Source organism: Buteo buteo, chromosome 3 (assembly GCF_964188355.1).
Source record: "Buteo buteo chromosome 3, bButBut1.hap1.1, whole genome shotgun sequence".
In the NCBI taxonomy this organism is placed as follows: domain Eukaryota; kingdom Metazoa; phylum Chordata; class Aves; order Accipitriformes; family Accipitridae; genus Buteo; species Buteo buteo.
Window position 1 is genome coordinate 76,261,075 of NC_134173.1, and position 15,332 is coordinate 76,276,406.

Sequence of the window (15,332 nt, forward strand, 5' to 3'; positions counted from 1 at the left end):
ATGAGAAACCCAGAATCCAATAGAATGGGGGTTAAAAAATTTCAGTATGTTTTTGGCACGATGACAAGAGCATGTTCACCTCTTGGTCATTCAACACTTCTTCCTTTCTTACAGGACTAACATACACCCCTTTGTTTAGAAAGCTGTTCGCTTTTGTGACTACTGCTAAAAGCATTATCTTCCAGCAATTTTTACAACCAGCTCTCTGCTTTGACAAGAGTTGTCCAACCAGAAACAAAATCAATACGAAGTGGCTTAAAAAACTTCTCAAGAATCGTGAAAAGCCTTTAGGCCAGCGGCACAGTAAAATGGTTCCTGAGCAATTCCTGGAGTAAATCACACCCACCTGGTCCAGTTCTTTGTCAGAAGAGTGGAGTGAGTCTCACCACTCTGCGCTCATGACTTGTGAGGCGAGAAGCAGAGGGAGTTGGACTTGCTTGGTCTTGCAAAGGCAAATGTAAGGTGCAATTTAATCACCACCTACAGGTGCCAGAGGGGCAATTACAAAAATTATAAACCCAAACTCCTCTCGCTTGTGCCTGATGATTTAAAAAGGGGAAAAGCCACAAACTGTAGCTTGGGAGGTTCATGTGCAACCTTAGGAAAAACCCTACTACCAGGAGAGTGCTGTGGCCCTGGAATGGTCACCAGGGGGATGAGAGCTCTCCATCTTTGAGAATTTTCAAGACTCATCTAGACAAAACCATGGCCAACCTCACCTGATGTTAATGATAGTCTTGCTCCAAGCAGTAAATTGAATTAGAAGACTCTAGATGTCCCTTGCAAGCAGTACTTCTGTAATTCTCTCATTTCATGAGTCTTTAATTTCAAATGTGCAGGAAGTCAGGCTCAAGGCAACCATTCTGAATAGCAAACACACTTCTAAAAACAAACAAAGCGCAGCACCCCAGATTCCGAACTCATATCTCTGTTTTAATTTGGGAGCCAAATAAATGGTTTAATTTTTCGGTGACTTTATTAGTATGATGTTGTACCTATAAAGACTTTCTTCAGCCTTTCTCGGTTTCAAGGATGGAAAAAGCAGAAAGAATAGCTTGCTTGTAAGGTCTCAGGCAAACTGCATGGCATTAAGAAATACCATTTTTGACTTTGTTCTAATTGGACCCTGTTTGACCCTGGAGCCAGAGCAGGGTAATGGAACAAGCATGACTCGAATGAAGTCGCTTTTCACAGTGTTGTGCAGAAAGCAAGAGAGGGAAAGAGAAATGCAGAGAATGTAAAAGGGAGAGAGCCAGAGAGATGCATTAAGAGCAAGAAGAAAAGGCAGAATATGTCATGGAAAATGGCCAAAGGAAGGGGAGGAAGAAGACAAAGGAGAGGGAAAAAATGAGGGAGAAAGGAAAAGAAGGAAATAAAAGAGAGGAATAAGGAAACAAAGTGAAATTGTAAAGAAAAAGAGGAGTGTCCTTCTCCCCTGCCAGGCAGAGCAATGAGATGGTAGGACAGCAAGCAGCCCCAGGCATTGGCACTCGTTATTTCCATCCCAGCTGATGTCATTGATTGCTTCTCCTCTCCCTTGTCATGCTTGGTGACAGAATCGCAGGACTTGCGACTTATAATGACCTGCTCTGTTCCTGCTTGGCCCAGGCAAAGATTTTCTTTCCGGCTCCAACCAGGCACGGATTTATCTGTGTTTCAGGGTGCTTCTGGATGGCACCCATCAACAGACGTGGGGTGGTGGTGAGGGGCAGGGCAGAGTCTGGGCTGTCTGGGACCATCACCAGTCCAAGCAGATGGAGACCCTGTTCCTGGCCTGTCTTTTGCAATCAGTTTGCTCCTCAGCTATGGTTCTGGGAAATTCCCTAGGACTGCTTTCTCTCTCACCTTGAGAATGCCTTGCTGTTTTTTTGTTGGTAGCGTTATTACTTTTTAAACCAACCTTGCTTTTCCCCCTCGTTCTCCTCCAAGGAAATTTCCCTTGCAAGGCTCAGATCCTACAGCATCCGACCACCTTCTGTCAGGGGGTTTAATTAGTCAGAAGAAATAAAACAAGCAATGCTTCGTTTGCCAAAGGGAAGAAGTGGGGGAGGGGGAAAGGAAGATAGGGAGGACAGACAAACGTTAATAATGAAGAAAGCAAGCAGAATCCTAAGCTACATGGACCTAAGCCTTTAGGACTTATTATTCCCAAAGGAGCGAGCTCCTGTTCTTATTGCAGCCAGTGTTTTTTATGGTTATCCACCCTCGTGATGCCAACAGAAATCCCATCAGGGCTGGACCAACCTGAAGAGAGCTTCATAGCATCTCTTCAGCAAAAGTCCTTCTGGTGGGCATGGATTTTGTGAATGTTTGGCTGAAGGATAAAGACGGAGGTGCAGACCAGGGTGTTTTCTGTGGGAAGGGCTGCAGATAGATACCAGCTATTGCCCACAAGTCTGGCTTCTACTTGGCTGGTCATCATTTGTGTAATGCCTTGCCAATGAGTAAACTTCTGACCTAGGAATGGTCCAGTACATGCAACCTCTTACTTAGCTGATGGAGGATCTAGGAGAGGGTTATAGGTCATGCAGGAAAGGGGATAGGGTAGGGAGTGAAAGAACCTGAAGTTTTTGGGGGTGGAGGGATGTCAGAGAGGATATGGAAGGGAGGGAAGTTAGGATTACTGTGCTAGAGATATAGGTATGTAGTCTGCTCCTCTCTTAAAATCCAAACTCCATTTATTCTCAGATGATTTAGGAATTAGTTATATGTCGGGCTTTTTTTGCTTTAATGGAGCTCCTCCCCCACTTTTATCCAGTTACCCATGAAAAGCCAGTGAAACGAGACCTACTTAAATCAAATGTCACAATCGATGCTCATCCCAGGCCACCATTTGTGCGTTGTGAACTCATATTGCCGTAAGGGGGGAGCGGGGAGAGAAAAAGGAGTGGGAGTGAGCTCGGAGCGAGTAAGCAAGGAGCAATCGATGTCTGAGTAGCTTGTGCTTCACAGTGCATTTATCACAGCCATGCATCTTTGAGGTGGGACAGGGCTGTTGCCCACCTGGGTTCTGCAGTGGAGGAAACAAAGGTGGCAAAGGGAAAAGCTGTGATTTCATACAGGAGATTGCATCTCTCTCTCCCATACCCTACCCCAGTGCCTGACTAAATCAAAGGCTTCTGTTCCCAGAAGAAAGTCCCTTCCACATTTCAATTTATAAGGAGCAAGGTATGGTTTTTCAGCACTCACAGTACCTGGAATATGTCCAATTTCAATTTTGTTTGATGGAAGATGAATCAAAATGTTGATATTTTCATTGAAATTTCTTTATGTTTACATAGTTCGCAAAAAACTGCTTCTAACCTTCCACAAATATTTGGCAGGAGTAAATTCTCAGGGTGCGAATACAGTCATATGAGTTGATGTTAAAAATTGCAGTGAGGCAAGTCTCCGTAGAAGTTTACAGAAAGAATCCACATGTGAGCTGAAACATTTTCCGTGAGTACTTTGGGAAGCACTAGGTGGAGGGAGATGCAGGACATTGCTAGATGGATTAGTGAAGCTCAGCGCCATGTTATTCTTGCAATTTCTGCACAATTGCTGGTAGTTAAAAGGATTAAGATAATCCAGTTGCATTATTTCAGCAAGTTGAATTAGGATCAGCATCCAAACCCTTTGTGCATATCTATAGTGTAGTTTTGGAGAGTCCTAAGCCTCCTGTTTCACAGAGCGAACTCAAGGAAGCTGTAGAGGCGTGCTGGGGTAGTGGCGTGTCAAAGCTGATACGGTCAGTAAGGAGGGGACGTTGCAGAGAGGGAGCACCACACTGCAGTGCAGGTTGGCTTCCAAACTGTAGCTGGTCTGCATCCAGTAAAGATCCCTCAATCAGCCTGTACTCCTTTGGGTGTATATGCCAGTTGGGCATTCAAGCCATTGAATGTGTCACTAAATTTTGTCTCAGATCCCTTAAGCTCTTGTGCCAGCCTTCCCAATAGCTCCTATGGGGTTCAGTGCAGCAGTATGGTGAGTTTTGCTCCTCATTAATTCCCCCCAATGAGATTCAAAATGTGAGAGGTGCCCTTTGTCAAATTATACAAGTAAGGAGGATCTTCCCAAGCCCTTCAGACTTCAGGGACAATTCAGTTCAGCTCCCGATGTATTGCCGTCGTTTCTCTCTTCATGGTGGGCTCTGCAGAATAAACCTATGCTGACTGTGGGCCTTGAGTCACTGGATGCATGCTTGCTTTGCCCATGTGTTGAGCTGGCCAGACTCCATATAAGCACAGCACTGAGGCTTGCCTAATATGTTTTGCTTTGCAGAAGGCTCAGTAGCCTGAAACAGAGCTGCAGTAGCCTCAGCTTTGTGGTGTCCTGCTGGTTGGAGGTTCAGGTTGACCAACCTCATGCCTGCCAGCAAAACGGTGTAGACCAGTCTTTAGAGGACTGCCTGTTCTATTCCCAAATTCATGTCTAATTGCCTTTTTTTTTTCCCTATGCTAAACCCTTGCTATGTCAGAAACCATTTCATCTCCATGGTTGTAGCGATAGATGTTGGTACTGCGCCAATCTAATCTGTGACAACCTTGACTGTGCTCCCACACCTCTGCATACTGCCTAATCGCTCTAAATAGAGGGTTCTCGTGTGTCTGCTGCGCGGTGGGTCTCTGCTTCTCTGCCTTCACGCCAGCAGAGATCACTGATGTGGAAATGAGGAACATGCCAGAAAAAAAGCCTGCAGCAGAGAAAACCAAGTGGGATCCAGATCCTCGCTCTAAGCTGAGACCGGGGGAGTTGAGCGATATTAGTTTGGCAGATGTTGGCTAGTTACACAGTTAGTCCCAGTGACGCAGAGAACTAGATTAGGAGAGGTTATAGCATGTGTGTTTGCTCTTGACATTGCAAGACCTGATGATCAGCAGATCTTTTGTGTTCAGACAGGAAAGGATAACCGTTCCACACCAGACTTTCCAGTAAGGACCCCTGCATATGAAGAAATGCTTTATGTAGTAGTGTAAGAGTAGTGACGTGATGGATGGTATGACTGGATGCTGGTTTCCTGGGGAAGATATATATCTTGTTTTTTCTTTGCTTGCTTCATCTCCTCGTTTTCCAGATGGATGTTTGTAGTTGGTGGAAAATTTTCACCTTCTTTTCATCCTCCAACCTTCATCACTGCCATTCCCAGAAGAGCTCGTTTGTAATTGTTCTAGTGTAGGCAGTGCCTTCTGCTATTTCCTCATTAATTATCTTCAAAGTTTCACACTGGATATGAAGGGCCTGATCCTCCTTTTGCAACCCATGCCTTTTGCACACCTGCCTCCGCATGGATATCAGAGTTGTTACCCAGATATAACACTGGTGTGTGTGGGAGCAGAATCAGGTCCAAACAAAGGCTGGGTCAACCAGAAATATATCCTGGTCTTCTTTCCTCTTTTTGTATGTGCAGTGCAATGTGAAGGTCAGGTGAGTTGACACACAAACGATTTGGAGGAAAGTTCTTGCCATGAACTTGAGCTGGTAGCATTTGCTAAGCATCTTTTTTTTTTTTTTTTTACTTCTTTTTTTTTTAAATTTTCTTACTTTCTCTCTTTCAGAACATGGAAAAGGTGCTGGTCCCTTCTGTCACGTTAATTGTAGGCTGTGGAGTATCTTCGCTGACACTTTTGCTGTTGATTATCATTTATGTCTCTGTTTGGAGGTATGGCTTTCATTCTCTTCTGTTCTTGTTGGGGAAAGTAACTGTCTCTTGATCTACATGGATCCTGGAGGTTTTGTTCTCCTGTTTTGGGTGTCTGGTGCCTGAGGAAGAACCATTTGGTAATGAGTGGGTCCTGCAAAAAGTCATCATAGTAGCTTAGTTGGCATTATTCCTTCCTTTTAGTGCCAGAGAAATTAGTACAGTGAAATTAGTGCCATGACCCCATGTAGTCACATTGTTCCATTTTCAAAAGCTGCGTGCTGTTTTAGATGCCTTCGTATACCCCAGGAAACCTTGTTCGCGCAGAGGTGGACATGCACTGCCTCCCGGCAGGCAGATTGCTTCAAGGTATTCCTGGTTGGGTCTTTGATAACATCAAAACATCCACAACTTGTTCTGAAAACATCTGGCCTGAAGGACAGACAGCACTTTTCAGGAGCTTAAGGATGATAAACCACATGGTCTAAATAACTCTCCAACCTCTTACCTATGTTTTGCCTTTAGCTTCAGATGCATATGGGATTCCTCAGTACATCCCATTGCAGAGAGCTCCTGTACACCTATAAGCAGGTCAGGTGTAACCCTAAATTTTATAATTTATAGAGGCTGAAGTGATTTTGTAGCAAAGTTTTATTGAGCAAAGGCCCACATTGGCCCATGCCCCTGTTAGATACGTTTTGGTGAACTGTATAAGCTGGAAGACCCGAGGTGTGCAAGGGATTCTTCCCCTGTACTGCATTGAACAAGGTCTGAATTTATACTACAAGACCCATGCCTTTCCTAAACCCATGGAAAACATGCTGAGAGCTTCATGACTCTAAGCTAAATAAACCAAAGAAAATCAGAACCAGGTAAATGACTGTGAAATTGAAATGGAGTGGCCACAGAGAATATACTGTTTGGATATTATTGGTGACCATTTTGGGAGAAGGGATCAGTCTGAGGCTCTTATTTTGTCAAATGAATCTTCTTAGTAGGAAGGAAAGGGTATATTCAGTTCGGAGTTGTGAATTGAGATAACTTTTTCTACCCTTTGACAGAGGAAAGAAACGAGAGTTAAAAAATAAGCAAAAATGCATCTTTTTTTGTTGATACTGTGACAGTGCATAGTGGCTAGTTAATTATGGCAAGTGCTACGAGCTGAAGACTGATCATAATAACGTTTATCTAGAACTCAGGTTTTTCCGTGCCTGGGGTATCATTGGATCTGCTCAAGTCCTTGTCCTCTCCTGCTTTTCCTCAGGCTGGGCAGCACTGGGCAGCGCTGGTAGGTGACTTACTGGTGTCACTGGTGTCAGGATCAAGTGGAAAGTTAGGCTAGAAGAGTAAAGAGCAAGTGTTCGAGCCTCACCTTCTCTTTCCTATCAGATACAAGTTCAGGGTCTGAAACCCAAGCTCAGACATGAGGTTGAATCAGTTTGGAGCATGCCATTGTCATTTGGAATAACATGATGTATTTTCTTCCAGGAGCGTGCCCCTCAATATTTACTGTTATTGAGGACAGTAAAGTTAATTGCCTGCCCTGTTTAAAATACATTCTTTTTAATTTCTCATTCCAGCCTTTGCGTTATGTCTATGCCCAAAATGATCAGCATGAATGGGGGGACATGTTTATGGGAGGCTTGAATGGGCATTTCTGAGCTAGCCAAGGATGGACATGCATTTCCAAGTGATCCTGAGACCAGCTATATCTTGATTAAAGGGCTCTCTATCCTAAGTCTCTCTGTGTAAATATTTGTAAAGCATGATCAAGTGATCTCTAGAATTTCTCTCTGGTGCGCTGAGTTTGTTTCATTTCTTCTCTGTAGATCATGTTTTCATGTTTTCTAAACTTCACAGCATTCCCGTGGCTGAGCCCTGAGCACTCTGTGTGGCCTTTTTATTTTAGGCATAGCTGCTGGACATGAATGTGCTGTCCTATCAATGGTCTCAGGAACATCATATTCAAGTGAACATTATCTCCTGGCTCCCACTTTGTTTTGCCCTAGACGTTATATAGTCTGATAGACAACAGCTGGAGGAATGCTTAGAAGTGGGATCAGCAGTAATATTCCAGCTGTTGTTGCAAAAATAGAGGAGCAGCATCAAAGTGGTTCTTTTTCACCATGCAGGGGAGAAACTCCTCATGCCCTAGCTGCCTGGTCTTCCGTGGAGAGCACTCACCAGAGCTCAGCTGTTTCGGGGAGCTTTGGCCGGGAAATTTCCCATTCAGACCTCTGGACAAAGGCATCTGGAGCATGCATACATAGACTCAGCCTGAGTATGAAACACTTCTGATGAATAAGCTCACTGAGGCTGACAATCTGGAAACTTTCCCAGAATTTTGCCCAGCTAGGGTTTGTTTATACATGGGAAGCAGAAAGAAAGGGCAGGGGAGAAAGAGGGAAAGGAACATGGTAAAGAAAAGGGGGTAGAGTAAAAGGGAGGTGATCCCAGCTTTGGGCTGCGTATCAGAGAGGAAACGAATTTACCCTCTGCTTCCCATTCCAAACCCCCAAATAATGGTTGCTTCTTAGTGGCACCTACTCAGCCATCGGCATGAACGGCGTGAGCTTTTTGTTGCAAGCGATCACTTCAGACGCAGCCAACTTGGCACGGTCTCATTGAAAACTGGACGTTGTTTCTGTTTGACGGCTGTTGGTGGCCTGTTGGTGGACTCACTCCAGTTCCCAGTAGACAGACGGCTGCAAAAACTCTGCTGCAGATGGTGTATCTCTGGCCTTATTAGCAGTCTCAACAGAGAGGTCAGTGACACAGTGGGCCATAGAAGTGGGATGACCTTGTTACATCTCAGAAGTGGCTGTCCTGGGTCACAGCTGGAGACATGATCTGTGTGTGGGCCACGTGCTCCACCACCCATGTGGAAAAAGAGGGAGAATTGAAAGAAAAAGATCTTCCCTCTTGAAAAGTGACACGAAAATGAGAAACTGGGGAGAAAAGGAACTAATCAAGGGTTAGAACAGGTGAAATGACTTAGTACCGTTGTTTCTCTAAGTTTTGGTTCGTACCACTCCTTTCGAGCAGCTCCTTGACACAGTGGTGTTTCGAGTGCCCCAATGTGTTTTCCATCCCTAAACTCATTGCGGTTCAACAGCCTCTGGAGTCAGTGACCTTTCCATAGCATGGAGATCAATGCCTGCTATCGAATAGCTCTTCCACCAGCCCGTCAGCATGTGGGGTACGGCAGACCTTTTTCGCTGGCGGCAGCTGGATGAACGCTGTATCCCTGAAAGATAGCAGTGCAAGCTTTTCTCACTCCCTGCCCATCGAAGCCTGAGGATTGATTTAGTGGTTGTCAATGAGCTCTCAAGGGGCTTTTAACGCTTGCTTTAAAGCCAGGAGCTCTGCCTTTGCCGGAGATGCTGAGGCACTCGGTGGCCCTGGTGGGAGGTAGCAGGAATGAGTAAGTGCCTGCACGGAGAAGGATGTGTGTACACACAGGGAGAAAGCAAGAGTGACTCAGTATTTGCAGAGAGGAAGGGAGCGGAATGGGGACAGAAAGACAGACGGAGGGGTTTTTCCACCTTCTCCATCTGTCTCAGTTTGCACAGGGCTTCTCCACATCCTGCAGGACCCCAGCCAGAGCAGAAGTTCCCTAAATTTGCAGTGAGTTTTCCCCTGCTTTGGATGCTGAACACAGCATATTTTGATAAGTGGGCAGAGTCTGTCTATCAGCCAAGGGGTAGCAAGACAGCAACCTGGAGTAGATATGCCTTTGCTGGAGATCTCTCCTTTGGCAAAACCCATCAAGTTCTGAGTTTTTTCCCTGTCTGATACGAGTTCCTGACTTCTTTGGGGGTCTGGATAGTAATGGTGATATCTTTCTGTGGAGCATCCTGCTCTGGAGAAGAAGAAATGGAAAGAAAAAAGCAAGCACGGCAGGAGGCCGTCTTAGCATAAGGGGGAACTTCTGATTGAGCTGAAACATAACAAGGAAATGTTTGGTAGCCAAGCCAGGCTACCAAGGAGGACTGAGGAAGCATTGCCCAGGAATGCAGGATTGAATTAGGAAGGTCAGACCTCAGCTGCCTTTAAAACTGGTAAGGGATGTGAAAGGCATCAAGAAGAGTTTCTGTAGGTCTGTCAGCACCAAAGGATTACTCAGGAAAGCATTGGCCCAGTGTTGAATGGGACAAGTAGCCTAACGGAGAAGGAAGTTGAAAAGGTGAAGGTACGCAGTGCCTTCATCTCTTGTTCTACTGGCAGGGTTTGCTCCCAGGCACCCAAGTTCCTGTACCTAGTGGCAGAATCTGGGGAAGAAAATACTACCCACTGCCAGGGAAGAGAGAGCTGAGGACTGTTTAAGTAAGCTGGACATTCGCATGTCCATGGGACCAAATGGGATGCATTGAGGGTGTTGAAGGAGCTGGCCGGTGTTACTGTGGAGCCACCCTCTATCATCTGGGGAGGTTCCTGATGGCTGGAAGGAGGCAAATGTTACACCCATCTTTAAAAAGGGCAAGGAGGAGGATCCAGAGATCACCTGGCTGGTCAGCCTACTTACAGCCCCTGGGAAGATTAAAGAGCAAGTAGTTATAAAGGTTATTTCCAGGCAAAATGATGGACAAGAAAGCGATTGGGAATAGACAGCACAGATTTATTGAGGGCCGATTGTGCCTGACTGACCTGTTTCCCTTTTGTGATGGGATGACTGATTGCATGGACAATGAAGAGAAGTAGGTGGTGTACGCTTTGACATTACCGAGGCCTTTAACTCAGTCTCCCAGAACATCTTTGTATCCAGACCAGGGAACTGTGCACTGGATTGGTGGGTTTTAAGGTGGCTTAATAGCTGGGTGGAGTTCATGTGGGCTTAAAGGGTAATGTTCAAAGGTTTGAAGCCTGATCAGGAGCTAGTTACTAGTTGCATCTGGCAGGGGTTGATACTGTGGCCAATACTGTTTAATGTGTTCTTTACAAACCTGGATGATATGGAAAATTACACCTTCAGCAGGTTTGTGGATGACACCAAATTGGGAGGAGTGACTGATATGCTGGAGAGCAGCACTGTCATTCAGAAGGACCTCAGCAAACTGGAGATACGGGCTGGAGAAATGGTATAACAAAGACAAAGGCACAGTCCTGCACCTGGGATAGAATAACCACGTGGAGCAGGATGGGGTAATGGTAATGTCTCCACAGGGGAGCCTCTGCAGGTCCTAGTAGGCAATGATTTAGAAATGAATCAGCAGTGCACCCGTGCACCAATGAAGGCCAACATTATATTGGGCTATATAGGCAAGAATATAGTCAAGAGGTGAAGGAAACAGATTATTTCCTTCTGCTTGACTCTCTTGAGGCCACATCTGGAAAAGTGTACCCAATATTGGACTCCCCCAGTACAAGAGATGGCAGCACATTGAAGCAAGTCCAGTGGATGTTTAGGGAACTGGAGAACATGATGTAAAAGGAGACAAAGGGAACAAGGCTTGGTTAGCTCGGAGAAGAGTAGGCTATTAAGGAGGAATCACGGAGAAGTCAAACAACTTGCAGAGGTATACAGCCAAAGGTCTAGAGGCACCAGCTGCAGCAGGAAAAAAATCCAGCTGGATATAAAGAAAAATAATGCTTCACCATGAGAGCAGTTAAGCACTGTAACAAGTCATCCAAGAGAGGTGGTGGCATTTCTGTTCTTGGTGATTTTCAAAACCTGATTTGACTTTGAAATTAGCCCTTTTTTTGGGCAGAGGATTGGACTGGGAACTCGAGAGGCTTTTCCCCAACCTAAATTATTCTGATTCTGTGATTCTGTATGTTGCCAACCCACATCTCATTCTTTAGAGTTTCAGGGATCTGGGGAACAGAATGGACTCTCAGTGCATGAAGGGAAACATGGAGAAAGGAGAGGCTTGTTTAAGGGGGGAAAAAGTCTGAAGACAGCTGGATTATCTTCCCTTACATTCACATACAGACTATGGTCAACTAATTTCTTACCTTTTTTGACCAGAGACTTGCAAAGTGCACGCTAATGCCAGTTGGAACATAGTGTTGCTACACAGATTTATTACATCTCATTCACACCAGGACAGATTCCAAATCTCCCTTTCTATCCCCTAGAAGCTGCTGACTGGAGACTTGATATTTTACTTCACACAATCAAAGCGTAGGTAGATCGATGGCTCGGTACCCTCCAGCCACAAATGGAATAGGATCCAGGTGATGCACAGCATTTTATTGAGTCCGATGAAAAGGGGAAATTTTGGATCAGATTGGCCATGAAAGGAACCAGAGGCTCATTTTGCAGGCAGTCAGCCCAGTTTCTAGCTGAGCTGGAAGCCTAAATTTTATAGTCTGTTCTGGGTTTGGGTGAGTTTCAGGGAGAGCTACCTATAAACCAGATTTCCAACAGACTAAGTATAAGTTCAGGCTACTTTGCATCAGTGACTTCTTTGTATCCAGGAAAGCATATCCTCAACGTTCATGTTTGTCTGAAGGTAAAACTCAGAGGGAAGTTAAAATCAAAGTTTTGCAGCCTTCAGTAGGTCTAAAGCACAGATCTACCCTTGGCAGAACACACGCGTGCAGTAAACTCATCCTGCCCACCTAGTCAGAAACTTAAAACTCTGCAGCCAAAGCACGACCAACTCACTCTTGCTAAAATTAGTTAATGAAATTAAATTCCCAAGATAAATAGTTGATGTGCTGGAATATAGGAAATAATCCTGCATTAGCCTCCAGGGATGAGCTGGTTGATTAATAGATCTGTTTCTAATTTTTGTAAGCATCAGTTTCTACTCTTCACTCATCTGGTATTCAGGCAGGACACTTGCCGAATCACTGAGATTATTCACGTGTATGAGTGTTGGTATGGTCAGGTCCTGAGTCAATCCTTGAGGACTTGCACTTTTGCAATTCCTTTTTAATTTTATTAGGTACATAAAAGTGCCTTCAAAGAAATTTTCCTCCGTAGCCAGTGGTTTGAATTAATTGTCGTGCACATAACCTCAGCAGCAAGTTGGTGCTATGCTGCACGTTGCATATCAGAAATGACAAATAGCTTGCTGCTGCAAGGTGCTGAAGGCAACAGCTTCCTAACCTGGATCCCTAATGTCCCAGACCCACAGCTGCAGTTACGTATTTGGCCTAGTTTTGAGAAGCGTTAAACCTCTCCGTCTGGGGAAAAAAAGAAAAAAAAAAGCCACAAATACTTCTCACTTCAGGACAGGTTGTTAGGTTAAACAAAGGGGAATGCTGAATCACAAACACTTTGTTGTGAAGGTGCATGCATTCGTAACCTGCTTTCATCACCAGCATGCCTGTGGCTCTTCTTATTTGGGAATCTTTCCATGTGTTGCCTGTATGTTTTCTTTCAAGCTCCTTTTCAAGTCCCCTTTCAAGTAAGCAGAGCTGAAGAAGACTTGCAGCACTCTACTGGTTTAGGAGCGGCTCAGACTTGGGACCAGGCTGGCCCCTAGTTTGTTGACTCATGCTCATAACTCCAGCATTGATGAGGGAGGATGGAGAGATCTGTGGGCTGAGCACTACACCCAAGCTCTCCCCGCTCCCTTTTCCCCTTGTTCTTGTCTGTTTAACATACAAGATCTGCAAGAAATGGGCAATCTTTTACCATGGCCTTCTGTAGAGCCTGGCCCAGTGCAACCTGCACCTGGTTGATGCTTTTCAGAGGTAACTTAATGCAAGTTGTAACAGAGTGGATCTCCCTTCCCCTCTTCTCTTGCTGCAGGTATATTCGCTCAGAGCGCTCTGTCATTCTTATCAACTTCTGCCTATCCATCATCTCCTCCAACGCTCTCATCCTGATCGGACAGACCCAGACCCGGAATAAGGTAGGAGATCAGTTGGGCTTTGTTTGTTTGTTTGCTTTTTCCCCTGATTTAGCACTGAAATGATCCATTCAGGCAGCGCTTCCTCATTTTTCCTCCATCTGTTAATTAGCGACATGTCAAAGACACAACTAAATGGCAGATTTCAATTTTCTCTCTCGCTCTCTCTTTGATAATTTGTCAGCATCCTCGGGGCTTTGATTAAAACTAATGTGATATTTTTGAATATCTGCCTAGAGTAGCTGGCACATGGCACAGTGAAGAAACATGGTTATTTGCAAGGCTTTAACCATTTTATTTTCCAAAAATTACAAAGAAAGACAGATTGAGAAAAGGCTTTAAAAAAAAAAAACTATCATCTCAGCAACTTTTATACTCTGAGCTTAAAGCGCTTGGCAGATGTTAACAAACACAGCCACAAAACCCCCCTTTTTTTGGGGGTAGGAAGTGTTGCCAGACGCGCTGTGCACGCTGCAGAGCCGAGGGCTGTGAGGGACTCACTGCAGATCACAGTGTGACTCCAGCAGTAAAGGCAAGACGTAATGTGGATTTTCAAGCTACATGCACTGGTTGCACATACATGCCTTGCTACGTTACAGACCCAGCTGGAGAGGCGCGTGTTGCTTGTATGACTTTTCTCCAGCTAAAGTATTTTCAGTGTCTCTGTTGGTGTCTGGCGTAACAAATCACTGCTCATCATTGGTATTTTCCTGTGGTATATTTTCCCATCTCCCCAAGTGCTCCAACCATCCTAACTCCGCTAAGCAGAAAAGTGAAGCACGAAGTGTCCTCCACTACTCCTGCTGCCAAAGTCGCAGGCAGAAGTCAAAATTTAGTTTTTAATTAACAGTAACCGCTGACCAACCAGTTTTTTCAAGCCTCTACTTTGGCAGCCAGAGCATGCTGTCACTTTTGGAAGCATTTCTGCAGAGAAGCCCCAGGGTTTAATGAATCACAGAGACTCATTTCTATGGAGGGCCCTTCGGGTTAGGGCTAGGCTATGTTTTAGGGAAAGCTTTACAGCTGCTGGAGTCAGATGTGTGTAGAGAAGTGTGGAGAGATGCAGCCAGCCAGCTCTGCTCCTATTAAACAAGTGGCCTTCAGAAATTAACTTCGCAAAGCAGAACTTTCTTTCCACGGCCAACATGATTTTTGTGGGGCGAGAAGTGGGGAAAGGGCGAGCTAAGTTCTCGTTTCCCCTGGGTGCATTGTCTGCAACCTCAAGTGTGTGCTAGGAGCTTCTTTCTATAGAAAGAAGCACTGAGGGATGCTCAACATGGCAAACCATGGCTGGACCTCCTCTTTGGTTAGTCTTCTTCACTGCAGGATGGGAGGTGGATGTTTTCACCCTCTCCCACCGGCTTCGGAGCACAGTTGTGAGCCCAGATTCTCCCTCGTGCTTTTTCTCACATTACTCTGAGTGTTCACTGTCAGAGCTGTTAGCGGGGATTCGAAGCTCCCGGCTGCAATTGCATGAAGCAGATTAGCTCTTTGCACATACATATGCATGAAACACCATAAATAGAAACGTTATTCTTGGATTTCCGCTCAGCCATCTAGTAAACAGTCTCTGGCAGGGAACAGAGAAAGAAAACTATACAAAGAAGAGACGAAGGAGTGTAAATTAGGAATTTATTCACATTCAGTTATTCATAATGGAACATTTTAAAATGTTGGTGATCAACTTATAATTGCAGTTACTCTGGGAGAACTTCTATAGTATTAGTTTCCCTGGAAATGCCAAATTCTCCCTTGATTTCCATCCGTGTAACCTCAAAGGCAAGATTCCACGCCTGGATTTGCTAAGCTTTTTGAAGATGAAAGGCCTGGGAAAAGGCTAAAAAATTACAGTCAGCAATAACGTGGTACAAAAGAAAGGAATGCTGCATGAACTGGCCATATCTCAAAGG

General features: G+C 45.0%; 1 protein-coding gene across 1 annotated transcript in view; it reads left to right on the forward strand.

Annotated features, from left to right (window-relative positions):
• Positions 1-4,985: 4,985 nt before the first annotated feature.
• The window catches only part of ADGRB1 (adhesion G protein-coupled receptor B1), a 68,281-nt gene continuing 57,934 nt past the window's right edge, over positions 4,986-15,332 (forward strand). The window contains exons 1-2 of the mRNA XM_075024067.1: positions 4,986-5,638; positions 13,323-13,425. Of these exons, the coding sequence (XP_074880168.1) occupies positions 5,538-5,638; positions 13,323-13,425 (204 nt within the window). The 5' untranslated portion in view covers positions 4,986-5,537. The remainder of the gene's footprint in view (positions 5,639-13,322; positions 13,426-15,332) is intronic.